Raw genomic sequence first — 24,813 nt, 5'->3', positions numbered from 1 at the left:
AGTGTGGCCGAGATTACAGGAAACAGGAAATGGAGTGCGGCGTCCGAAAAGCGTTGGAAGGAATGTTGCGTGCCGGTCGGCGGCCCGCACCCTAGTTCAGCCACCTGCAAGCACAAAGTGAATCTTTGTATGGTAGCACAAATCACACTGAGTAATTGTTACGTAGGCCATCCTTTCGGTTCCCATTCATCCAGAGGCCGAGCCCGAGGCACACCATGGATCAAGATCCGCCTTATAACGTTGTGGCCGTGCACCCATGCCGTCTCGGCCGGGGAGTTCCGGGCAGCCAAGGGGTGGCGGGCCGATCCTTGCAAAGGCGAAGTTGCTCGTTGCTTGAGGAAGTCTGTGCTGTCTCATGAGTCACGATGGGCGTGATAAGAGATACAAATAATGCTTGTCGAGCGAGTCACACGGCTCTGGACCAGCTATATGTAGTTGCTCTTTGGATGTTTTGTAATTTGTAGTATTGGGCGTCGCAGTGCGTAGTTTGGCATTCTTCCCAGAAAAAGCCACGTAAATGTGAACAAAGAATACGAATGCAATGCTACGCTGACCAGCACTGGGGTATTATCTTTGGTTAAGGTGTGTAACGATTCCGTGAACTTTCATTGCAGCATTACTCAATGATTGGACTACTGTTTTGTGCCTCTATATTGCAGGCTGAAATGTATCACACGAAGCCATTCGGATAAGCGTCCTATCGCAAGGACATCTTGCATGGTTGCATAACATCTACGCAATCTTCCAGCGCAACCTCTGGCTTGTTACATCTTGGTGGTCAGCAACGTTGATCTACTTACATATTGTGTTGAATACGCTAATCTAGTACTGGCTGTCGTGCTTCAGGGGCTGCATGCGTTGTCTTAGTTTAGTTCAAGGACCTCCGTCCAATATGTGCGTCAGCGATCCGGTCCAGTCGTCATTGCAGGCGATTTCTTCCCAAGGTAATGAAGAATGGAATATATTCATCTTACTGCTGTTCTACCGTGGCCGAGGTCTGCCTACCGACGTCTTCTCACATTACTGCTAGCCACCTTGAGTCCTCCAAGGGCCGAAGCTTCTCAACTTCGGCGGTTATGGTAGTAGAAGATAAGGTGACTGAGAAGCCAACTCATCCACCTACGAACATAGGCTGTGAGAAGGAGGCAACGGGATCTTCATCGGAGACAGTGATGTGCATTGGACTCGATGGCCGTCCCCGCGCAAGAACCTTTGTTACAGTTTTCGCCATCTGCCTCATTTATTTTGCGCAGTTAGTCAGCCTTGTCGGGGTTGGTGCTGTAAGACCCTCATTGATAGTGAAATTCTCTTTCTTTTCCGTAATGCTCATGCTTATCCTCTGACAGCAAGAACACACTATTGCCGGCCACTTCAATGTGACTGACGAGACAAGTTGGTTCTCAGCCACAATCACTATCATGACTGTGGTCCCAGGCCCTATCGTCTCCCAGGCAGCAGATTACTGGGGTCGAAAGTGGTTCCTCGTAATTCCCACACTAATTGGGGCGGTAGGCTCACTTGTCGTTGCTCGAGCTCCAGATATCGACACAGCCATTGCCGGATTCTGCATCATCGGCATCGCTTTCGGTACACAGCCGCTACTTCACACCGTAATTTCGGAGGTTCTTCCAAGGAAATGGAGGTCATATGACCAGGCAGCGGCCATGATATCCAATAGTCTGGGGAGTATCACCGGTCTAATCGTTGGAGGTGCCTTCAATAGAACCAACGACCTGGCCTCTAACGGTTTTCGGTATTACTTCTACATGGTCATGGCTTGGTACCCGATTGCTGCCATACTCTGCGTTGTTGTTTACAACCCACCAAGAAAAGATATACAAAAGACGCTCTCCAGGATGGGAAAGTTGGCCAAGCTCGATTGGATCGGATATTTCCTGCTTGCGGCTGGGCTTGTCCTATTTTGCCTTGGACTATCTTGGCCGAACAATCCGTACAAATGGTCTGATCCGCACGTCTCGGCAACTTTCGTGATTGGTATCAACCTGGCTCTGGGACTCGTTGCTGACGAGACATTCCTGAAGAACGACGGCATATTTCATCATCGTCTATTCAACGGCAATCGCAACTTCTCCATCTCTATATTCTACGTTCTGGCCGAAGGTGTAGCTTTTTTTCGCAACGAACACATACTTCGCCTTCTAAATTGGTGTCTTATACGAGACGGACACCATTATCGTCGGCCCTCGCTACAGCTTGATGCTAGTGGCTGCGGGCATTGGCGCAGCTGTCGCTAGTTGGTACTGTGCCATCACGAAAAGAGTGCGATGGATCACCACCATTGCGTTTCTAATATTCGTGGTGTTCTTCGCATTCATGGCGACGACAAATTCCAGCAGTAGCAATCCGGTCTGGGGATACCCGATATTACTAGGCGTTGCTCTGGGCATGACGTTGATAACTCTCGTCACAGCAGCTCAGCTAAGTACTCCACTCGAGCTCATCACGACGGCATGAGCCACAAGTCTGCGAATATCGCTCAAGCTGTTCTGCCAGCAGGGTTCGACGCTATGGACCTCCCCTCTCTTATCACGGCTCTCAATTCTCGTGATCAGAGCGCACTCGCCGAAATTCCAGGTGTTACTGCAGGTATTCTCTCGCGGGGAACTCATGCATTTCTTGATACTTACACCGAAGCCTTGAGAAATGTCTGGATCTCGGCGAGTTGTTTCATTGCTGTGTCAGCTATAGGTAAGTATCTTCTGTGCTCTATGCTCAAAACTTGATACAAAAGGCCAACTGACTCATGATTCTTAGCCTCTGCATTTCTTTTTGATCCCGAGAGGGAGTTCAATGACCACATTGATGCTCCTCTGGAAAGGAAAGACGGCGTCTCTACGGGAGAGTGACCTTCACATTGGCGAGGGCTCATTGGGCCCGTCTTTGATACGTGTGATTTTCTCCGCTCAATCAATGAAGAATATCCATCGCATCTCGAGGCTGTTTCACTACAACATGAGGCTACTAGGGTTCTTGGACCGAAGCATGGCGGACCTTTCCCCAATTGAGTTGAAGATTACAGATGTCGCATACCAACCTCTGAATTCGTGGAATCTTGGAAAGGTTTTTTTCGTAAGCGAACGCTTTGTTTTTGATCAAGATGAGTTTATCTAGCCAATGTAAGCTTTCTCGCTTGAGCTTGAACTCTAGACGCATTGCCTTTTCGTGCATGCCGGAGCGCCGAAAGCGGAGTCGGACTTCGGAAGAGAACGCCGACGGATGAGGGGCGGGAATCGCCCGTCCGCAGATCTCCGGCTCACCTACTGTACGATTGACTCACTCTTGGCAAGTAATTTAAGGGCTGCAGAACCTCTGTGCAATATGACTGGAGACTAACACTACAAGTAATTCATCATTCGTTACTTCATAATCACAACCATATCGTCCCAGCCCTCCAAATCCTGCCAGGTACCCCTAGAAAACCCGACCAGCCGCTCGGCCGACAAGATGAGCGCCGCTTCAACTGTGTCTTCGGCGCTGTCCCCGCGGATGGGGTGGATCGGTGAGAACTGACTGACTTAAGCTCCCACTTCGCCCTCAACCCAAATTAACAAAGCTATTAGGTCTCGGATCGATGGGTCTCGGCATGGCCACCAACTTGCAGAACCATCTCAAGACGCACTTTGCTGGCAGTCTTCAGTTCCATAACCGTACCATGTCCCGAGGCGCTCCGCTGGAGAAGGCGGGAGGCGCTCCACAACCAAATATCGTCAACCTCGTCAAGAACACAGATATCGTGTTCATATCTCTCAGCGACGATAAAGCACTCGAGGCAACACTGGACGCAATCCTTGACAACACAGCCAGAGGTGATCTGACCGGCAAGATCATTGTCGATACTTCAACAGTCCATCCCTTATCATCTGCAAAGGCAAAGGATAGGTTGGCAGCAAAGCAAGCCCAGTTCGTTGCTGCGCCTGTGTTTGGGGCAAGCCCAATCGCCGCGCAGGGTAAGCTGCTTTGGATCGTGGCTGGACCTGATGACGCCGTAGAGAAGATCAAACCTTTCATTGTCGGCGTTATGGGTAGAGGCATCATCCGTTTAGGAGAAGATGTGCAGAAGGCCAGCATTATGAAGACAGCTGGGTGAGTAGAAGATGAGAACGCACTCTTCTATACATCATTCAATCTTGCTAACATAACGCAGAAACTTCGTCACCGCGGGGATGATGGAGCTAGTCGCAGAAGCTCAAGTGTTTGCAGAGAAGTCTGGACTCGGCAGTGAGGCAATGGAAGACCTTCTTGGGCAGCAGTTTGGACCCTTGGCACAGGGCATGTCTAAACGCCTGACAACAGGTGCTTACCTGCCGCCTCGGGATGAGCGGCCGTGGTCTGACTTGACCCTGGCAATGAAGGATGTTGGGCATGGCCTGAGCTGTGCAGAACAGGTTGGTGTGCGTCTTGATATCGCCGATATTGCTGCCAGGCACCTGAAAGAAGCGAAGAAGATCTCAGACACCCAAGGGCGGCCATTTGATTCTTCGTCATTGTATGGAGTGATAAGAACGGAAGCTGGACTCGATTTTGAGACGGATTTGATCAAAAAGAGAGATGGCTCTGCCTGATTCGGATCTGCACCTTTTCCCATATATATGTACTAAGTAAAGTGTGGTAGAAGAAATTCGCAAATGTTATGTTCCTGATTACCACGAATGGCCTTCGGTGTTAGCCAGCCTTCAAGAAATTCTGTTCCAAAACATTGACGGGAGTCTACAAAGCTCAGGCGATGTCGATTCAATTCGGTCTTCATGGCCACGCACACGGCGAGGCAGTCCGTTCGGCAAAACAGTTTTCACTCATAGAAGTAGAAGGTGGAGAGGGGAGGGTCTATGGAATTCGGGGAACTTGCCTTGTGTGTTTTTAATATTGCACGTGTTGCTGTCTGGTGATACTCAAGGGGGGGAGCCTTAATCGTGATCGGAGTTTCTGACTTCGCCTCAGCTGGGCGCTTCAGAGTCAGATGATGATTGACGCGCCTGATATGCCAAGAAGACTGGAATCAATGAAGCTTGAATAAAGGATTCCATTGATTATATGCCCGAGAAAGCATCTCATTTGGACGGGTTCTTCAACGGCATCCACAACAACTTAGCCACGGAGCTTTGACGCCATTTTCCATTCATATAGATTGAGTCAGAATGAATCATCCAGCAACATCCAAGCATCATTTCCGTCTGATCTAACTCAACGGGAAGCGATTGGGGGGATCTAAGTTGGATGTACAAGATGAGGACAAGTGAGCAACTATGAATCATTCTAGCCAAGACCCTTAATGCTGTCATCCCACCAGCGTCTAGTGTCTGCCTGTGCGGTGTTCAGAACTCCATCAGCCTCGGCTCCCGAAAGACTGACCCTGAGGAAATACGATGCTTAGATTGAGTACTTTCTCTATGAAGCAGGAATCAAACAGGTTCCGTTCTGTCACAACGAGTGCGGTTACCGGAGCTAACCTCCTATTCTTGATGCAAGGCTGGAGCTGCATTGACTTTCGACACCTGGAGTATTTTTTACGGGGAATTTCGAATCTATTGAGTGCTACATTACATGTTTGGGAAGCAACAAAAATTACCAGGAAAATTACCGTGTGAAGCAACTGTGATCCCAGATGTTTCGTTATACAACTTGCGCAGGCGTCTGCTGGACGGGTGCAACTTCACTTCCCCGATTTACCGCGGTCATGTAAACTTTTCGTCCGACCAACGGCTTCCCCGCCACAAAAACGGGCGTAGGTATTGGTGGCCCGTCACCCCAGCCGCTCGACAAGCTAGAGTTACTTGAGCTGGTTGAGCTTCGCCAAGGAAGGATCAAAGATTCCTGAGAGAGGGTTGAGAATGTCTGCTGCTCCGAAGACGACATTGGTGACACAATGGGTGCATTCGAAGTCCTGGAAAGTCTTGACATCATTCCTCTCAAGGAGGCTACTCTTGGCTCCTTTCTACTAATGTATGGAGGTGGAGGCCAGCTTTCCACCCGGGTCTGTGCCATTGCTGCATTTCTCTGCCTTCGTTCTATGGCAGATTGAAAGAATGCGGGTATCGCGTAAGTAGCTTGTGGCTTCTCATCTCTCGGTGCCGGTGTAATGTCAGCCATCGTAGAGTCGGTCTGATCCAGTGCTTGTTGTCTTTGCGAACTCGGACCCGGATCTAAGCCGTACCTGCTGGATCCTGATGAGTCGCGGATATCTGATGACCTGGGAGGTGGCTGACCAAAGGATCGCCGGACCGGTGGCGGAGGGGGAAGTGACACCATGGGTGGATTAGAGGTCAGCGGAGGAAGACCAGGGCCTTCAGGTCTGTCAGGTCTGTCCGGACGAGGGGGGACTGTTGGCTCTCTCACGACGGACTTTGCCTTCTCGGTTTTACGGGCTTGACGACGACTCCGATACCTCCTGAAGAAGAAAAAGCCCGCGAACATGCCAAAGAAGGCTAAATGTTACTTGTGTATCAGTAGCTGCTCTTACACCTCCCATCTAGTTCACGACTAACTCACCAAGAATCAGAAAGACGATCCCAGTTGTCCTTCCGGCATTGTTTGAGCTGGTACTAGCTTGTGTAGGCGGTGGTGATACGGTTGTTGCCGGAGCACCAGCAACTGAGGAACTGGTGCTTAGTGATTGACTTGTTGGCAGTGGAATGACGTTGGATGATAACGTCGATGTCTCTGCGGCAAGAGGTGTACTAGAAATCGGCGCACTTGTTGCAGGAGTGGTTGGCGCCAAAGATGGATCCAAGGTCAGTTTCGATGTAATTAAGGTTGTTTGCTGCGTCGAAGAGGCCGGCGGTGGCGGTGGTGGAGGTGGAAGAGGGGAAAGAGAGGAAAGGGCAGGCGTCGAGAAGGGCGGAACGGGTGTATTACTGGGGAGATTTGCACTCGTTGTTGATGACTGTGCTTGTGCCGGTGTCGATGTTGCGGTGCTGTGCTGCCCGGTTCTTGTTCTCGTGCATTTCTTCTCGTCATCGTCATCGTCGCATTCATCGTCCTTCTCATCTGGCTCATTCTCATTCTCATTGTTTTGCCTCGCTTTGAGAAGCTCTCCAGTATTCGTAGCGCTGTGTCTCCTCCTTAGGAATGACTGTTTCGTCTCTATGAGCAGGAGACCTTTGAGAGTGATCCAGTAGTTCTGGTGGAAAGAGGACTTAACGATTGTACGAACCTTGACTCTAGGTGAAGACATTATGAGAATCAGTGACAATTGCGCAAGGCTGTTCTTTTCTTGGTGGGTTTCCAAAAATGGCTTCTTCTCAATGACAGGATTTGATATCGTCTCGTTGATGGATCGCGCCTGTATCAATCGCAGCCTACTAGTTACAGGCCTGCTGCACATGAAGTTGACCCAGAGCCAGGGGAAGCAGAGCATACACTTTTATTCCACTTTACGTGACATGAATGCCTTGATCTCCTTAAAGCCCCTGGCGAGCAACATCTACTCGGTTGCTGACAGCGTGAAACAGCGTAGTGCCTTGAACAAATGTTTCAAAGCTCAGCTTTACCGGCTTCCGGGGCGTGAGGTGGACCGCGGAAAGCTTGTTTTGGAGCCAAAAATAATCTGCCGTGAGTAATCCCCGCCCAATACTGCCCTCATCTTATTCACAGCAACGAGTTGAGAAGTTGGAGTTGTTTCACACTTCAGGACCCCGCATAGCTACCGCGTCTTCTATTTGACAACGACAAAGCCCCTGAGGTAAATCCTTCAAGATGCCGCGCCTGGACTCACTGCGGAATGCGACACGACACGGAGACGGGTGTAACTCGGTAAGGTGAGAGCCAGATGAAGCTTGATCATGAGGCTCTTGGTGATTGATAACGGATTCAGATGATTTGCCGATTAGGCTGCTGAAGCCTGTGCTGATGCAATCTTCAGTGCCGTACTCCGAGAGTTACTATGAATCCAAGGGCCTGTTTACCCTTATGTAACATCAAGCATCACTTCACCCATACCTGCTCTTTGCTAACATGACAGCATTGACGACAAGAAGCCTTGAAGCCGGATGAACGATCACGCGAGTCGACTTTTTGGCCTGTGCATATGAGGTAGGCTTACATCTATCGTCAAATTGAGACAAAGGCGATTTCGACACGGCATTTCTTTGGCCTAATTTGCTTTTCATGCCATGTTGAGAGCTCGGTAGCAGGTGTTCTTATTCACAAAATGCAACATGGAGGTTTGCAGACTAGCGACCATGTTCGCCCCTCAAATATCTTTGGTTGCGAGACGGCTGTGAGTACTTTGAACGAGCTTAGGTGGATGTAAATATGAAGTTAATCTACACAGCCGCTGTCGAACATGACTTGCAACCTCCCAATCTTCTCGCGGTGTTAAGCGGCGAAAGGGGGATAATCACAGACAAAAGATGCATTCTCTGCTAATATTGTAGGAAATCTTTCCCGTATGAGGATCTTGAGCCGTCGTTGTGTTGAAGGGACCCTTGCATTCCTCTAGCTACATTACCAAAAGTCAGGGAGTGGGTAAAGCAAACATGGTTTGTTGCTAGAGAATTGAAGTTTAAAATCCCGCCATTATTTCACAGCAGTCGACACATCCCTCATTCAATCTGAACACAAGCTGAACCGAACGCATATCACCGTAGCCTCAAGAAAGTAGCATAGTAATACAATTAACGAAAGTGGTATAGCACTTTACAGTACGTTCTTTCCACAAGCTCAATCACAATAGCGAAGCGCTCGTGGTGTGCCCGATCACACACGTGATCGAGCGCAACAGTAGCCTTCAGTCATCCATATCCTGTTGACCAGGGGCATCTGCAAACTTAGCATGATTCTATTTATACGATCACCGATTGGGATTTCTTACGTACCGTCCTCATCATCATCCATGTTTGTCACAGCTGGTGGTGGTGGTGGTGGCGGATTGGGATTGGGAGGCGGGTTGGGTGGGTTGGGTGGGTTCGGTGGTGGATTAGGAGGCGGATTAGGTGGGTTAGGGGGCGGATTGGGAGGATTAGGGGGAGGGGGAGGAGTCTGTTGAGGACGAGGTTCTGTCTTATTGTTAGATAATAAATATCCAGCTTCTTCAGGGAACTCACGATCGTCGTAGTCATCCTCATCTCTTTGAGGAGGACGCGGCGGTGGCGGGTTGTTATCAGGACGGGGTGGTCCATTGGGTGGCCTCGGTGCTGTGGATCCCGTCAGCATTGAAATCCAATGTCAGATCTCACCAACAACGTTGCTACTCACGGTCATCGTCGTCATCATCTCGAATGAAGAGTCCAGCATAAGGGGACAGATTTTCCCGCTGTTTAATGTGATGACCCTGAGTGGAGAGCTCGTCTGACCGGGGCATGAGAAGTCTAGGTGGCACAGCAATGGCTGAACCAAATGACTCTATGAAGAGTACCCCAACAAGAGCTTCTTTCCAAAGATTGAGCATAATGATAAGTGTATCGGTCGGTGGGATTCAGTTGAATTGGTTCTTTGTGTAAGCCTGTTCGTGGAAGACGCCAATGACCCTAATCATCTGCAAGGTAAAGAGGATGTGGATTCCCACCATCTTTATAGCCCCGAGAAGGAGGAGGAGTTTATCAGATCAGAAGAGCACACGTTCTTTCATGAATAGTAAGTTACAACCGACCGCGAATTTGCCATCATCAACAACGTTCCAGCTCATTACCCGGAAATAGACCAGCTTCGACCTATCAAGGCATAATCTGAAACGGAGTCAACGGAGGAGTTCAGCGCATGGAGAGTTCTTAGAGTTTCCTAATGACGCGAGACGGCTCAAGCTTTCTAGATCGACAAAGACCATGCGAAAGATCAATGGACGATGTTCAACCGCCAAGTCAAAATGCCCAGCTTTGCTAACTGACTTGCCCCGCCTGCGCCATCCAGCAGCTAGAAGCGCGCACATCATGTGAGTCTGTTTTTGTTCGTGCTTCAGAAATTTGTTATGGTCATTGGACGATGCGACTTTGGCGGGGGATGTGAAGCAAGGACAGGGGTCAGACGCCATCTTATGGTATTGAAGGGTAAGCTATGATAGGCTAGCTTGTCTCATATCCTCCAAGAACCGTTGACGCAGGAATAGCTACCTATCGCGCACCGTCTTTCTCATCTGAGAATGCGTTGACTTTACTTTGGACGATTACGATACGCTGCCACCGACTAAAGTCGAAGAAGCATCTGTAACCGAGTTCCATGTCAAAGACAGGATGTGACGGCAGTCGGCGTCCCAGAGTCCCGGCGCCGAAAATACCCGCACCATCAACTAAGTATCGTTAAAATGGTCGAATCTCGACTATGGCATCTGTTGAGCTACATATTGTTGCTCAGCCGGCAGATGCTTTCTAATCCCGATTAATCCGGTAGCTAGGGTCCTCCCTGGAGTGGTCAATCGTTTGGTAGCCCCTCACGAGCTTGGAGAACTCTGAAGAGACCCGGTCAAAGAGTCAATACCCAAAGTCTATCATGGTGGCACAGTGAGGGGTAGCTCTTCGGCTGCTCCCGACACGCAACATGATGAGTTTATGTCCGCATTCCTACACCGTTGGGGGAATCTTAACCGCTAGCTCTACTGCTAGCTTGGACTTAAACAAGTTTGTTCGGCTCTCTTTCAAGCTTATTTGAACGTGGCAACAGACCTTGACTCTTGTGCAGCTGGTGAACTGATGATTGAGCAATCGAAAGAAATACTACTCAAACAAATATAACCTATAAGTTTCGTGTATTCAACAGTTGTCGCCCATCAGCGTGACGCGTTAAGAGGCTCATCGCAACTTTGACTCATCAGCATGAACACCAATTCGCACGCTTCATCCTCCGTATGTATTCATTTGTCGTGCGTACATCATGCGGCGCAGCTTCTTGGCTGGCCAAGATCGGACAAATGAGGGCCGAGCAAATTTAGACTTTTGAATAACGTCAATATCTCGACATTAAAAGCTTTGTGAACAGGCCTCAGGAGCTAAGAGGCTTGACTTGTTCTCAGCTGTGATTACGAAACTTGCAGCTATTGAATGGGACGATGGCGGAATGTTGAGGGGCAGCGTGGTCATTCTCGCCACGAATCTTTTTTGATTCGAGCCAGACTTTGGCATCTTGGCGTCTGGTTGTCTTGGAACTCTGTCCGAATTCTCCGCGTCAGCATTAATTCAGTGCGAACTCAAAACATCTTTTCCCATGGCTTGAGGGTGAAGAAGGTCCAATTGTCTTATCTATCTGCATCTTGATGATGACCCTGTTCAGATGATGTGACCAGTAACGCATTACTTACATGTATCTTGCAACATCATCCACTCATGACTCTATTTTACAAAATTTGCCCCAGGGCATAATTGGCAGGCGCAATAAAACAGAGGTTCGCGAGCCAGAAGGTGAAGTTGTTGAAGTGGATGGGCACCTTGGTACTTGGACGTGACCATTTGTGAATACACGGGCGTCAACACATTGGAGTATTCCACCACCTGGGCAAGTGTGGGAATTGCGCGCAATTGGGATAAGAATTACTGCCATTTTTAATTCTGCGCGATTAATCACATACAATTGCAAGGGGCGGTCTGGATGATCGGGGGTTCGTCGATTTACTTACACGCAGATATTTATTCGCACTGACCCATCACTGATCATGTCAAGCGCACCAACTTCTACTACTACTACGGTTGTCAGGGACAATAGAAAGATCTTCTAGCGGAGTCTAACCCAATGAACAACATATCTTAAATGATCTTTCATTATTGTGATGGTGCCAATGTTGAAGCACAACCTTGGATATATGAGAAATGTGTTTAGCTACGCAAAGACATCATGTAGACGGTCAGATCCCATGTGACCATCAAAAAAAGCGCAATTGGATAGGTAACCAACATGAGTATCGCATCTGAAAGCCTAAGGCACGCGTATACAGCACGCGTCCACAGTAGAAGGTGAACGTCGGAGGTGGGGAGGATAGCAGAAACTCGAAGACAATGACCTGGGCATCTGCTATGGGTGGGTGGTCGACACACTGGCTGGTGCTTAGACAAGATTGGAAAGAAACCAAAATCAAGCAAACTGAGTTACCAAAGGCTGAGAGGCAAACTTATTCTCTGGCACAGACTCACGTGTAAAAGTGGAAATAGTGATGTTTTCCAGTTGTATTTCTCAGCTACGAGGTGGCTCAACGATGACATTATGCTGCGCAGATTCTCTCCCGAAACGGGAGTCAAATCTTTTTGAATAAGCACTTGACCTTAACCTCGGATCTTGCTATCCCTACATTTTTTACAGGCTATTGCACTCTGCTCCAGTCGAGTGTCACAAAACGGCCCCTTCAACATCCGGCCAGCAGTCTCCAATCTTCCCGTCACTTTGCACAGCCAAAACAACACTCCCCTCCCCATTCAGAGGGTTTCCATCCCAGACAACAAAGTCGCCCAGGGAGGTGTTCCCAGCAATTGTGTCGCCGGATTTGTCTGAAGCTTGAAAATTGCTTTTCAGCCCGAGTATTTCGTCAAAGTTGGTTGAAACCAACTTGATGGCCTCTTTGTCAGTTAGACCGGCAAATTTTGCCGCCCACTGCGCCTCCTGGGCGAGGCCGTGGACTTTGGAATCGCCTCTGACAGCGAGGGCAGTAAGAACACCAGCCTTAATGAGTACTTGGGCCGGGCTTGGTGAGAGAGGCGGGCCCGCAAGGGACGCTTTCTTCTCCCACTTATCAGGCGCACCGCGGTTGCCGGTGAGAATGACGGGGATCTGAGCTTCGCTGAGCTCTTTTGCAACCTAGGTAGCATCGGTTTAGCATGTTATCTCCTCTAGTATTTTTGAAAATGACTTACCAATGGCGCTCCATGTCCGCCGAAGATGACAAATCTCACAGCGGGGAGCTCTCGCTTCAGGAGAATAATTTGGGAGATGTCATCCTGCCACTCGTCAACGATCGTTCAATATTTATTCGTCGACTTTTATGTGACGAACCTCATTCACTGTAGACACAATGACCGGAAGCAAGCCTTTGGAAGCGCGCGAGTACACGCTATCTGGCGACAAGTCTCTGTCATAGCTCTTGAGAAGGACCTGACGCAGTCGCTCAAGACCGGAAGAAACAGTTGGCGTATCATCTCCTAAGCTATGGTAAGTCAAACACGAGGGTTCACCAAAAGTCGAGTCACTGACCTTTGGCTTCCTGACCAATAGCAAAGTGAAGGGCCACTTCGTCCTTCCAAATCCCGCCTTCCAAGATAGTCGCGTTCTCACCTGTTCGCAAGCCGACACTCACGCCCTGTAGGAGGCCACCTACAAAGACCGGAGCCGTAACCGCCCTTGTCACGCCACCGATTCTCGCTCTGCCGAAACCTCTTCCGCCGAAGTGCACACCATATTTGGCAAAATGCAAGTGCTTCTGCACATCTAGTGCATCGATCTTCGACCCCGGAGATCCATCCCCTGTTGCCGGCTCGGAAGAGATATCGAGGATACCAATGTTGTTGCCAAAAGCTATCAATCCTGGGGTGACGTACCCATTGGCTAGTTCAATCTCCACAGTCTCGTCATGCTGGAGGGCAGACAAGCACCTGGACTTGATATCTAGACATGTTATGCGACCGCTGGAGACCATTAGAGCAAGTTCTTCTCCCTCATCGACGGCCAAGTCACCTCCCAGGATCTCCTTGTCCAATAGAGAGCTCCTGATACCTGCGAAGAGGATGTGTGCTCCCGGTGCCGTGGCCTGATTGCAAACATCTCGCCTCTTCTCTTGCAAGACGTACGGACGAGCCGCCGGCGCAGCATTCTTGGTGGATAAAGCCTGCGTTTCCAACTTCTGGAGAGAGTCGTTGATATCGAGAACTTCCCTACCATCGACAAATACTTGAACGGTCGTAGCACCAACCGAAAGGGGATTAGAATCCCAGACCGCCAAATCGGCATCATATCCAGGTCGGACGAAGCCAATTCGATGGCCTTGATAGATGGACTGTGCTGCAACAGAGGTCACAGACTGTAGGGCTTTGTTTTCTGACAAGCCAAACGAGTGCGAGACAGCGGCTTGGTACATGAGGTACTTCGCATGATTGCCTTCACCAGTGTGGTCCTACAAAGAACAAGTGCAAATGCGTTAGTAAAAGGTCATCAAAGTCATCCGAAAATGGTACCAAGTGACTTACCGATTTCAAAACAACGCGAATGCCATGGTCATCGAGAATCTTGGGGCCTCGAAGATTGGCTCCATAGGCTTCATGCTTGAAGAGCGCGTTCTCAGCAAAAGTGGCGATAGTGATATTCCTAGGTGGCCGGTGTGAGCAAGTCTTCCCAATTCCAAAAGGTGAGAAGTGCTTACTCTTCCTGCTTTTTGAGAAATTCGGGGACCTGCCAGGCTTCTAGAGCGTGATGGAAGGCCTGCGGGTGAACCCCAAACTCATGGAGCACATCCAGCATCCGCTCCAGGTCTTCGGGTTCGTAACAGTGGATGTTGACGTTGAACTCGCCTCTGATAAGAGCAACCGTTGCCTCTAGTTCCAAGTCTTCCGGTCGCTCACCTACTTCGTCCACGAAGCGAGACACTCGGCTTTCTTTGAACAGACTACCGGACTGAAGCTGCTGGGCGTTACGGCACCAAGCCTCCTGTTTAGACTTGAGCTTTTGAGCCTTTTCCAAGTGTTGTCTCAGGAGCCAAGCATTGCCGAGTCGGGTATGTCCATATAGGTGCTTTGGGTTCTCGCCGCATGCCATCTTTAAATATCGCTGACGACTCTTCTCGGGAATCCCATGCTCGAGTAGCAGTTCTTCAACAACCGGTTCGCCATCCTCTCCAGGGAGCGGCAAATTCTTCACTAGATACCCTTGGCCACCGATGATGTTGCCAGAACCCGGTAAGTTAAGAGATGAAGTGACACCGCCGGATGCAATAATCTGGATGGCAGGATCATACGGCTTGAAGCCGTCAATCGCACGGACGAAAGGAGTGATGGGACCAAGTCCAGGCTTCTCATTTACGTCGACGATCGCTGAAACCGAAGAGAAGGGAAGTTCCAGGTGATGAGAGTGTATGTCAACGAGACCTGGGGTAACGAATCTCCCTTTGACATCATACACGACTGTGTCGCTTGGCAAGCTTGCCGCAGTTCGAGTGTCGTGAACTGACTTGATTACTCCCTGCTCAAAAACAACATCGACAGGCGCTGCAAGCACCTTTTCCCCGTCGAAAAGAGTCGCATTATGGAGAACAATGGCTTGCTTCTGTCCAGATTTCGAGTTCCAGCGCGGGTTTGATCGATTCGGAAAGGGCGACTTTCGACTCAGGCTTTGCAAGCTACTATCGCTGCACTTGCTCAGCCCTTCTGCAAATTGCTCTGATTGGTTCAACGATGGCTTCTGAATAGCGTTGCTGTAATGGGACACGGATAGAACAAAAACAAAAAGGCCCGCGAGAGTGATTAGACGTCCTCGGCGTCTCCGGACCGGGAAGCGTCTAGTTGGTGGTTGAGACCAATACGGAGGGGGACTCGCGTCGAAAAGCTCCTCAATTTTGCCGCTCATCGTGACGTCTTGTGATTTCTAAGCAATGCGACGAATTGTTTTACTCCGACAAGAGTTAGAGACTCAAGATTGGTACAACACGATTTTGATAGAGCTTAACATCACAGTTGCTCAGACACACTGCGTCAACGGCTCCTCCTCAAGCAGCTTGACTTGTTGTTATCGGAGGAATTTGTCCCGACGTCAGGGTGGTTGGGGATAAGGCTTGGCAGCTCTTCATTCCCAGAGGCGTCAACGTGGAGATAAAGCACGTCAGCCGGAGGAGGCCCACTTGGGAACTCGACTGCATGATACGAGTGATCCAATCCCGGTCATGGAGGTTGAGATTACCTCTTCTGGCGGCATTTTCTACGCGCGATGACTGGGATCGATATTTTTTCGTACACATTAAGGCCTGGGCGTAGGGGCTCTCGAAGAAGAAGTTCTTCCTCGGACCGGGAAGCTAAGTGACGAACTACGTTTCCGTACAAAGAACATCCATGCAGCGAACAGAGCCACCGAGCCAGAACGAGATCAGCAACCGACTGAGTCACTGGACATGACAATACTTTGAGAAAAATTCGACAACCTCGAGGAATTGTGTTGAAGTCTACGCCGAGAAGAGTGTTTGTAGGGCCCATCACCACTTCTAGATCACTCAAAGGACTTCCTGTACTCCAGGCTATCTGTTGCCGCGGCCTTTTCCCGACATGAAGCATGTAGTCGGCCATGCCCCGACATTTTGGCCGGCTTCAGGCCACAACTACAAGACTGTAAACCTCAGGAAAGGAATGGTCATCTGCGGCCTGTCAAGACCCTTTTCCAACTACGTCTCATACGCCGCAGCCGCAATTCTTAGTTCTAATGGCGCCATGAGTTACCCGCCCACTTCCCGCCGACCTTTTCCCTGCAGAAACCCGACAATTTGGTGTGCAACAGGTTGAGCGGGGGCTTGAAGCGGGAGGACAATACAGATTAAGCACACTGGTACGTAAGCGACAGGCCTTCACAGAAGCCGATGGCAAAAGCCGTTCGAAGGTCGACGCGGTCACAGAACAACGGAAACCGAGACCGAGCATCTTGCACGAGTTAATCACTCTAGGATATGATGCAAGAGTGTAATCGCACCCTTGATTGGGCATGAAGTTCGGTACTAGGGGGCTTTTGGGTCATATCTCCCGAGCCATCTCAGTTGTACGCAGGCTATGGGGAATCGCTACTAGAATGCATGTCCTGCAAGGGTTTTTCGCGGAGGGCATCCGACCACCCTATTGAGAACTTGTGATGAACCACCCGGTGTGCCAAGCAGAACAACTGCGGGACTGGAAGTATCCAGCAAATCTCCGTTTCTAGATTAGAATACCGACATTCAGGCAACGCAAAAACGCAGGACATTGACGCCACTAGCTGCTTGCTTGGCTACATGTACGAAGGATAATGCCAAGGACCGAGGGTCATACTTCTCAAGACGGCGATAAAGATAAGATACTTCTGATTCTTTGCCTTCTTCATTCCGCCGCACTTCTTTCTGGAGAAATCTATCCTTCTTCTTAACCTGAAGACACCTATACACATAGGTGATTAGACTTTCTGTCTAGTCGCAGACCACTATGGGTACAATCACGGAGAAGACGGGGAACGCCATCGACGCCGTCACACCCGCAGACGCAAACCCTCAGGTTCGGCCTTCTAGAGCAAGGTTACAGATAACTCATCCTGACGTACCCATAGAGAGACAGCTTCGATGAAAAGGCTTCCATCGATGATGTAGCGAGGTATGGACTTCATTTCCATGCGTGCCTTTATTCGATTCGCAGCAAGCTGAGAATTCATAGACGACTCAATGCTACCCCCGAAGAAGTCCTCGAGGCCAGAGAACTTTCCCGCTCCCTATCTCTCGAGGAAGCCAAAGAGGTATGCAGTCATTAAACACTACTATTATAAACGGAAAGTCTCAAGGTCTGACCTATCTCAAAGTCTGCTGAGAGACTAGTACAGCAGCATGGCCTCGATCCGAACTTCCCAGCAGGAGCCCTCGAGCGCCTGAAAGAGTTCCTCGCCAACGAAGACGTTTTCACCAATCCGGATTCGCACAGTCGCGAAATCTCAGAGGCTAAGATTGAAGTCTCACTGTTGACTACCAATAGCCCTTACGCCGAGGTTCGCGCTGTAGTCGACCCGCATGACGATACCAGCATGCCCGTTGCCACGATACGCTCCTGGACTATCGGTCTCTTCTTCGTCGTGTTCATCGCTTTCGTCAATCAGCTCTTCAGCGTGCGTCAACCTTCCATCACGTTGCGTGCGGAAGTCGTACAGCTTCTCGCGTATCCGGTTGGCAAGGCAGCAGAAAGATGGCTTCCAGATGTTGGCTTCACGCTCTTTGGGGTTCGACACAGCCTCAATCCTGGGCCGTTCAACAAGAAGGAGCATATGCTGATTTCGATCATGGCAAGTGTTGGAAAAACGTTACCAAGTTCTAGATACATCAGTGAGTTATCCTCTACTTGACCCTCGTCGAGCTATTCATCTCTAATGAAAACATCAGTCTTTACCCAGTGGATGGACCGTTATTTTGGCCAGAAGTATGCCAAGTCTTTCAGCTATCAGATTCTGCTAGCTCTCTCCACAAACCTGATGGGGTTCGGATTGGCCGGCTTATGTAGAAGATTCCTGGTCTACCCATCTTTCTGCCTCTGGCCGGCCTCTCTAGTCACCATCGCCTTGAACAGCTCCTTGCACAATGGTATGACACCAACACGAGACGAGGGATATGATGAACTAAGATGCTAATGGCTTCTGCAGAGGCAAACCATCCGGTACCCGGTCCTTTCAAGAAGATCTACAACATTTCGCGATACCGTTTCTTCATGGCTGCTTTCGTCGCTATGTTTGTCTGGTTCTGGTTCCCCGATTATATTTTTGGTGCACTTTCTCTGTTCAACTGGATTGCCTGGATTGCCCCCAACAACTTCACACTTACTGCCATTACTGGCGTAAACAAAGGTCTTGGCTTCAACCCTATTCCGACCTTCGACTGGAACGTTGCCACACACGTCGTCCAACCTCTTGTCGTTCCTTTCCGTGTCACCTTCAACACCTTCATCGGCGTATTCTTGGGCGGTGTCACAATCATTGGGCTCTACTGGACGAATGCGTACAACACGGCCTACCTCCCTATCAACTCCAATTTGATGTACAACCACTTTGGGAGCTCCTACAACGTTTCGAAAATCTTGGACGGTAGGGGATGGCTTGATGAAGCCAAGTACCAGGCATACTCCCCCGTATATCTCGCAGCCAGTAGTATCACCATGTACTACTACTTCTTCGCCGTCTATGCCGCCACAGTATCTTACGCCATCCTTTATCATCGCCACGATATTGCGCTTGGATTCCGGAGTTTGTGGCGCAGTTTCAAGAAAGAGGCGTCGACCGATTTCAAGGATGTCCATACAAGACTCATGTCCAACTACCCCGAAGGTATGTGGGAAGCTCACGTGAAAGCCAGAGCAATACATTATACTGACACTACTCCTAGTCCCCGAATGGTGGTATCTGATTCTTAACCTGGCCGCCATTGCTTTCGGTGTTGCGGCTGTTGCTGCATGGCCAACCGAGGTCAGTTGGATCAATTCCTTTCTTCCCAGCTGAAGGTATCTACCTTAGTTGATGATAGGCGACTGACCCTTTTTCAGACGAACGTCGGCGTCGTGTTCTTTGGTATCGCACTTGCCCTGGTTTTTGTTATTCCAACGGGCATCATCTTTGCCACCACTGGCATGGAAGTTGAGTTCAAGTAAGCAAATTCACTTTTGCACTTTCATGGTATATTTGAAGCTGACGATCTTCAGCGTCCTTGCCGAATTCATTGGAGGAGCTTGGGAGCCAGGCAATGCTTTAGCCATGAACTTTTTCAAGTGCTTTGGGTAAGTGAACGATCTACTATTTGATTCCACCAACCCACGTAAGTACCTATCAACTTACGAGACTTGCAGCTATGTCACTACGGCCCATGCTCTTGATTTCGCCAACGACTTGAAGCTGGCTCATTACCTTAAGATTCCCCAGAGACACACCTTCGCCGCTCAGGTTGTTGCTGTATTTGTCTCAGCCTTTGTCTGCACTGGCGTCATGAACTTCCAAATCAGCAACATCCCTGATCTCTGCTCAACGTGAGTTTACCCATTATACCCGGTTCTGCCACGATCGGACGGCTAATGTGCATACGCCCCTGTAGAAGCCAAAAGGACCGCTTCACTTGCCCAGGTGTAAATACCTACTTCACCGCTGCGGTACTTTTCGGTAGTCTGGGTGCCCGCAAGGTTTTTGGCTCTGGTGGAATCTACACGGCCCTGCTCTCAGCTTTTCCGGTCGGGTTTGCGCTACCGTTCATTTTCTACTATTTCCAGCGCAAATTCCCTTGCACCCATTGGTTCGCCAAGATTCACCCTGTGATGATTCTCAGCGGTGGTATTAGCTGGTCCCCCGTAAGATTTTCCCCTAGTTGGTCCATGGTCGTTTCGGTGGCTAACAACAGGTCCAGTACAACATTGCTTACATGTGGCCGGCCGTTCTGCCCGGCTGGCTGAGCATGGTGTATCTCCGTCAGCGCTATCTTGCGTTCTGGTCAAAGTATAATTATGTCTTGTCGGCGGCTTTCTCGACTGCTATCGCCATTGCTGGTGTCATTATCTTCTTTGCCGTTAGCTACCACGGCTTCGAGATCGACTGGTGGGGCAATGACTCGGAGAGTGGATGCGAATCTACTGCCTGCACGCTACTCAAGCTGCCCAAGGGCGAGTATTTTGGGCCGCGCGTTGGAACTTACGCGGGCTAGTTTGATTGAATCTCGGAAGGGTTTGATCGTGAGTATGCAACTTGCCAGGGAGGAAGAAGAGTTATTTGCACGGGCTCTCACATATTATCGTAGCAAAGCACAGTACCATAGCCTGCTAGCGAAATAAACGTGACTCTTCTAACGGCCCGATGAGGGTGGGATCATCAGCCGTTGCCAGTGATTGTATCCGCAGCCACCAAGGAAGATACTTGGACTGTTAAGCAACCATATCCTTCAACAATACGCGGCCTGCGATATGCGAGGCCCATGCGGCTTGTAGGCGGTGAGGCGTCGAGCTTTAACCACAATCAGGCCATGACTCGGTCAGCTCACCGAAAGCTCAACCCTCTGGCGAGATTACACTTTGACCCTGGCCGTTAACCAGAACGGGGGACGATGAAACTCTATCGGCGACCGCCAATCAGCATAGGTAAATGGTGACCGGCTACTGGTTTCTTAGAAAGTTAGTTTAAGCCATGGCATACCTCCTTTGACGTCAGCCCCTCTTCTCCTCGATTCACAACACCTCTAGGTCGGGTCGAGTTGAAAGGGACCGGCCAAGGTATCGCTCAGCTCCACCCTCCCCCATTCTGCCGGCAGAAACATAGCAACAGCTCGCATTCGATATTCCGCGCCGCGCGCCCTTGCCGCGTCTCCGAAATCCCCATTGTTAGAGCTCGGCGTGTCCGGCGGACTGTAAGGTCTCGTTAGAGTTCGTTGCCATGAGCTTTGGCCGTTCTCCACCCGGTACCTCCGGATCCAAGTCACGGCCGTCTGTCCAAGCCAAGAAGGGCTGCACACCTTGCAGGTAAGTCCGAACATTCCGTCGCAATACCACATAGGACGATACAAAAGAGTCTCCCTCGTATTGACCTGATCTTTAGAATTCACAGAGTCAAGTGTGACGAGACGAGACCAGCTTGTCGACGGTGCAGCATCACAGGCAAGGTCTGCGATGGCTACGACGGTGAGGGGGGCGGCTCAGCGGCCCGTAGACCCTCACTGTCACTCCTCAAAACCTCATCCGGATCTCCATCGCGTTGTGACGCGCATGCTGGCTTAGCGGAGCTGAGCTTCACAGACAAACTTCACTTCGAATGGTTCGTGAGCCGGACCACGAACCAACTGCCTGGCGTCTTCAACTCGCCATTCTGGAAGACCTTGGTGCTTCAGGCTAGCTCAACCGAGCCTGCTATTCTTTATGCCGTTCTCGCGCTGGGTGCCGCTCATGAGACAACAAATACCGACGCGTGCATCGTCAAACGCGAGCCATCGAGTCCCGACACAGCGGATCCACAGGAACATCTCAGCTTGCAATACTATAATAAGTCCATTTACCATCTTCAGAGGCATCTGCGCACACCAAGCACTGAATCAATACGCGTCGTCTTAATTGTCTGCACGGTTTACATATGCATGGAGTTCATGCAGAAGCGATACAAGACGGGGTTCCTTCACTTCAGACACAGCCTCCAGCTGCTAGGCAGCTTACTGAAATCTACTGCTCCGACATCATCATCCGACCCAGCAGACGATTGGTTTACCGACATCATACCTCGGCTTGATATCCAGGCGACTCTCCTTACAAACGAGTTCTACCAAGGGGCCGGCACGAAGCACACCTCCTCAATATGGCCGCCACTGCCACAGCTCTTTCAATCAGTTCGGGACGCTAGCCAAAGCCTCGACGGCCTCTTGTTCAGAGCCTACCAACTGCAGAAGGACGGTGCCGCAGCTGGACCAGCTGAGGATGCAGCCGATATTTTTGAGCTGCTTGCTACTCAGCAAACGCTTCGGAATGAGCTAGAATCCTGGATTCAAGCTTTTGAAGTCTTTAAAGCCAGAACATGGAACTTCGTAACAGACCGAAAGAGGGTCGCCTACGGGCCGCTTCCGATTTACCATACCATGGCATACATCATCACCAACACTTCCCTCAACCCTGGGAACGAGCTCATCTTCGACCTTTACACGAGTCACTTTGCGTCAGTTGTAGCTTCGGCAAGGCAGATCCTTGAGTCGACATCATCAGCAGCCATGCCGACGCCTGCTGCTGAATCATCCCCAGAAGATTGCATGCATCAAACTGAGCACGCCTCAGACACCGGTTTAGTTCCACCATTGTTCTTCACAGCCGTCAAGTGCCGCGTGCCCAGGATACGACGACAGGCGTTGGAGCTTCTTCTAGCTTCTCAACAGCAAGAAGGAATCTGGGATGCGATATTATCAGCGCGCATAGCAAAAGAAGTGATGGTTCTCGAGGAACGGGGCCTCTATGAAGGAGACGTCGACGAGAAAAGGGCGTCCCCGGATTTTGTGATTCCAATTCTGCCGGGGCCGCCCAGGATACACAAGCTTTGGATCGAGGTGCCAGAAGAGCCACGCGGAGACATTCTGCTCAGCATACACAGGATCTTTCCGGACGGCAAGCGGGAGACCTTGGGAAGAAGGTTTCACGCGGAACATGACTACTGGACTTCTGTACCTGTAACATTACGTGTTGCTACGGTCACCGAGCAGGCCAAGTAGAGAGGGCACTGCTCCAGAATGGTCTGTGGGGAGACGAGTTGCGGATACCCTTTGTACTATTACCAACCAAATGCGATCAGTGTCTCTTCCGAGAAGCTTTAAAACTCATCGTATATTATTTGGGAACGCTTTTGGTTTGTTATTTCCATCTCCTGCGCAGCCCGTGCCTGGGTCGGAGGACATCTCGTATCTGACGTTCATGCTGGTGGCATGAATTTCATATAAGCCATGCCCTTCTCCTGGTAATTCTGGCTGCCATTGAGGAGATAAAGCATACTGATACGGCTGTTCATGACTCCCGTTAAAGCTGTGCTTCTCGTCTTGTGCGGTTGGGCCTCTTCTAGCTTGCCTTTGACGCCACAAAAGCCATCCAAATGCGCCCATGCCCAAGACCGCGGCAAAGGTAACTCCAACCGCGATGCCTGCGGCAGCTCCCGCCGGTAATCCTTCGTTCTTTTTCGACGACAGAGGTGTTGCTACTGTGGTATTACTTGGCTGTGGTGTCAATGGGGCTTCGGTGATGTTGAAGTAGTGACAGGTAACGCCCCAGTTTGCCGGTTCTTTGCCTGGGCCGAGTAACTCGAAGAAGTAGAGGTTGCTCAACTTCGGATTAGGGAAGTCTTTTGTGGAGACTTCCCAGTTTATTGACTTTGCAGAAGTGCTCACTAAGGTTAGGCATAAAGTGTCAGTCCAAGGCAACTCTCCGCAGCTTCTAGACGAAGCAACGTGAAGCCTTTCTTTCTGCACTTCGGACCATCATCGCAACTCACCTGCGATATCGATGTAGTCCAAAGTACTGCCGCCTCCTACCAACTCTTGCCATAATATTAACCTCGCAGAGTCGTAGTCCATGTCCCAGTGGAGATCCAAGGTTTCTCCCATGGTGTAAACATTGTTGTCTCGGTAGTCATAAGCGAGACCTGGGCCAGGTGGCCGGCGGAAACGGTTTTCGGCGGCGACAAACGTTGTGGAAACCAAACACAGAAAGAAACACAGGCTAAAGACGGGCATGATGAGAAAGTCATGCGAAAGTGTTTCGGCGAAAATAGATGTTATTATGCGATGACAACATCCACGATTCGCTTCGGCGACGGCAATCGACTTTGAACTGACCTAAGAAAGATTGACGGGAGGATGAGACATCTAGGACCCAGGCTCTGGCAGCATTTATCAGAACCTGTCACCATCGAAGAATCGTGGAGGATGTTTAACCTTGCAATGCAAAGATAAGCGCTAGCTGCGTGCGACTAGGCGGCTACAATAAGATCCCACAGCCCCAAATACTACCCTGTTCGAAGGATCTGTACCCCAAGCAATTGTGCCATTGGCAAGAATTATCGCCCTGTAGCCGAGATGCGAGGCAACAGCCTTCGATCTCCCAAATTAGACTAATCTCAGCCGCTCAGTTGGCCTTTCTCTATTGGACGTCAAGCGAGAAGGTAGGAGTGGTCTTCAAATCTTCCATGGACCGTGTTACTTTCGGTAGCTCGACGCCAATATCAGTGGCTTTTCTAAAGATGCAACACTAAGCTCGGGATCTCCACATCAAAAGGTCAAGACTCTGACCAAGCTTAATTGGACCATCTTCTCCGTAATCCAGTCCTCTTTGGTGTTGGACGGTACTGGTAGTCAGGATCGAGTGTTTTCGGCTCCTTGCGCAACGCCGGTTGTGAGCCCATGAACAGTGGTGGTTAATTAGTAGGTAGGCTGCTCGCAAAGCTGCGCCTCTCTTGGGCCTCCGCCGAGCCTCGGCCAGGTCAATGGAAAACCGAAGAGGATTTGCTCGAAATGTCTTCGCCTAGCGCTGAAGGTAGAGTGTGGTTTCGAGAGCAACTTTGATGTCGGGCCTGCAAGCAGATTTCAGCATCATCTTGGACAGAATCGTACATCAAAAGACTCATCCGAAACTTTCACAGCACCATAGCGTTGAGTGCGAGTAGGCCAGTGCATGAAAGAGACAACCCAGGTCACCAGAGTCTAGG

The 24,813-nt window shown here is 50.1% G+C and overlaps 8 protein-coding genes across 8 annotated transcripts; 4 read left to right on the top strand and 4 right to left on the bottom strand.

Moving 5' to 3' along the window:
- Positions 1–1,172: 1,172 nt before the first annotated feature.
- On the top strand, positions 1,173–2,867 carry BDP55DRAFT_694340 (major facilitator superfamily domain-containing protein; the record flags this gene model as incomplete). The annotated part of the gene is made up of 5 exons (XM_060577342.1): positions 1,173–1,298; positions 1,389–2,123; positions 2,182–2,443; positions 2,503–2,709; positions 2,776–2,867. The coding sequence occupies 5 exons, from the start codon at positions 1,173–1,175 to the stop codon at positions 2,865–2,867; spliced, it is 1,422 nt and encodes a 473-aa protein (XP_060428967.1).
- Positions 2,868–3,465: 598 nt separating this feature from the next.
- BDP55DRAFT_729200 (NAD binding domain of 6-phosphogluconate dehydrogenase-domain-containing protein) lies at positions 3,466–4,583 on the top strand (the record flags this gene model as incomplete). Its single annotated transcript, XM_060579538.1, has 3 exons — positions 3,466–3,520; positions 3,582–4,104; positions 4,166–4,583. 3 exons carry the CDS (start codon positions 3,466–3,468, stop codon positions 4,581–4,583), a joined length of 996 nt encoding a protein of 331 aa, XP_060428966.1.
- A 1,698-nt stretch (positions 4,584–6,281) lies between these two features.
- On the bottom strand, positions 6,282–7,192 carry BDP55DRAFT_729199 (uncharacterized protein; the record flags this gene model as incomplete). The annotated part of the gene is made up of 3 exons (XM_060579537.1): positions 6,282–6,302; positions 6,355–6,443; positions 6,508–7,192. The coding sequence occupies 3 exons, from the start codon at positions 7,190–7,192 to the stop codon at positions 6,282–6,284; spliced, it is 795 nt and encodes a 264-aa protein (XP_060428965.1).
- A 1,554-nt stretch (positions 7,193–8,746) lies between these two features.
- On the bottom strand, positions 8,747–9,553 carry BDP55DRAFT_768944 (uncharacterized protein; the record flags this gene model as incomplete). The annotated part of the gene is made up of 4 exons (XM_060581044.1): positions 9,214–9,553; positions 9,063–9,152; positions 8,835–9,014; positions 8,747–8,778 (listed from the first exon to the last, which is right to left on the bottom strand). Exons 1-4 carry the CDS (start codon positions 9,404–9,406, stop codon positions 8,747–8,749), a joined length of 495 nt encoding a protein of 164 aa, XP_060428964.1. The 5' UTR covers positions 9,407–9,553.
- A 2,544-nt stretch (positions 9,554–12,097) lies between these two features.
- On the bottom strand, positions 12,098–15,483 carry BDP55DRAFT_768943 (uncharacterized protein; the record flags this gene model as incomplete). Its single annotated transcript, XM_060581043.1, has 6 exons — positions 12,098–12,729; positions 12,786–12,869; positions 12,925–13,070; positions 13,123–14,038; positions 14,112–14,229; positions 14,285–15,483. The coding sequence occupies 6 exons, from the start codon at positions 15,481–15,483 to the stop codon at positions 12,265–12,267; spliced, it is 2,928 nt and encodes a 975-aa protein (XP_060428963.1). The 3' UTR covers positions 12,098–12,264.
- Positions 15,484–17,072: 1,589 nt separating this feature from the next.
- BDP55DRAFT_704556 (OPT oligopeptide transporter) lies at positions 17,073–20,610 on the top strand (the record flags this gene model as incomplete). The annotated part of the gene is made up of 12 exons (XM_060578010.1): positions 17,073–17,141; positions 17,194–17,237; positions 17,298–17,376; positions 17,440–17,953; positions 18,011–18,208; positions 18,268–18,945; positions 19,004–19,083; positions 19,161–19,261; positions 19,317–19,391; positions 19,461–19,637; positions 19,703–19,952; positions 20,009–20,610. The coding sequence occupies 12 exons, from the start codon at positions 17,073–17,075 to the stop codon at positions 20,300–20,302; spliced, it is 2,559 nt and encodes an 852-aa protein (XP_060428962.1). The 3' UTR covers positions 20,303–20,610.
- A 414-nt stretch (positions 20,611–21,024) lies between these two features.
- Positions 21,025–22,831, top strand: BDP55DRAFT_553495 (uncharacterized protein; the record flags this gene model as incomplete). Its single annotated transcript, XM_060569296.1, has 2 exons — positions 21,025–21,110; positions 21,187–22,831. 2 exons carry the CDS (start codon positions 21,025–21,027, stop codon positions 22,829–22,831), a joined length of 1,731 nt encoding a protein of 576 aa, XP_060428961.1.
- A 98-nt stretch (positions 22,832–22,929) lies between these two features.
- On the bottom strand, positions 22,930–24,120 carry BDP55DRAFT_665447 (uncharacterized protein). The gene is made up of 2 exons (XM_060575036.1): positions 23,602–24,120; positions 22,930–23,496 (listed from the first exon to the last, which is right to left on the bottom strand). Exons 1-2 carry the CDS (start codon positions 23,840–23,842, stop codon positions 22,937–22,939), a joined length of 801 nt encoding a protein of 266 aa, XP_060428960.1. The 5' UTR covers positions 23,843–24,120; the 3' UTR covers positions 22,930–22,936.
- Positions 24,121–24,813: the final 693 nt, after the last annotated feature.

This window comes from Colletotrichum godetiae (genome assembly GCF_030913485.1).
Source record: "Colletotrichum godetiae strain CBS 193.32 chromosome Unknown BDP55scaffold_23, whole genome shotgun sequence".
Taxonomy (NCBI): domain Eukaryota; kingdom Fungi; phylum Ascomycota; class Sordariomycetes; order Glomerellales; family Glomerellaceae; genus Colletotrichum; species Colletotrichum godetiae.
This window is presented reverse-complemented; position numbering and strand designations above follow the sequence as displayed.

What these genes read in the sequence shown, in the direction of transcription:
- BDP55DRAFT_665447 (XM_060575036.1), bottom strand. Translation starts at nt 23,842, where the DNA reads ATGCCCGTCTTTAGCCTGTGTTTCTTTCTGTGTTTGGTTTCCACAACG. An exon ending in GGACTACATCGATATCGCAG is followed by an intron (nt 23,497 to 23,601) that starts GTGAGTTGCGAT and finishes GCCTAACCTTAG; the next exon opens with TGAGCACTTCTGCAAAGTCA.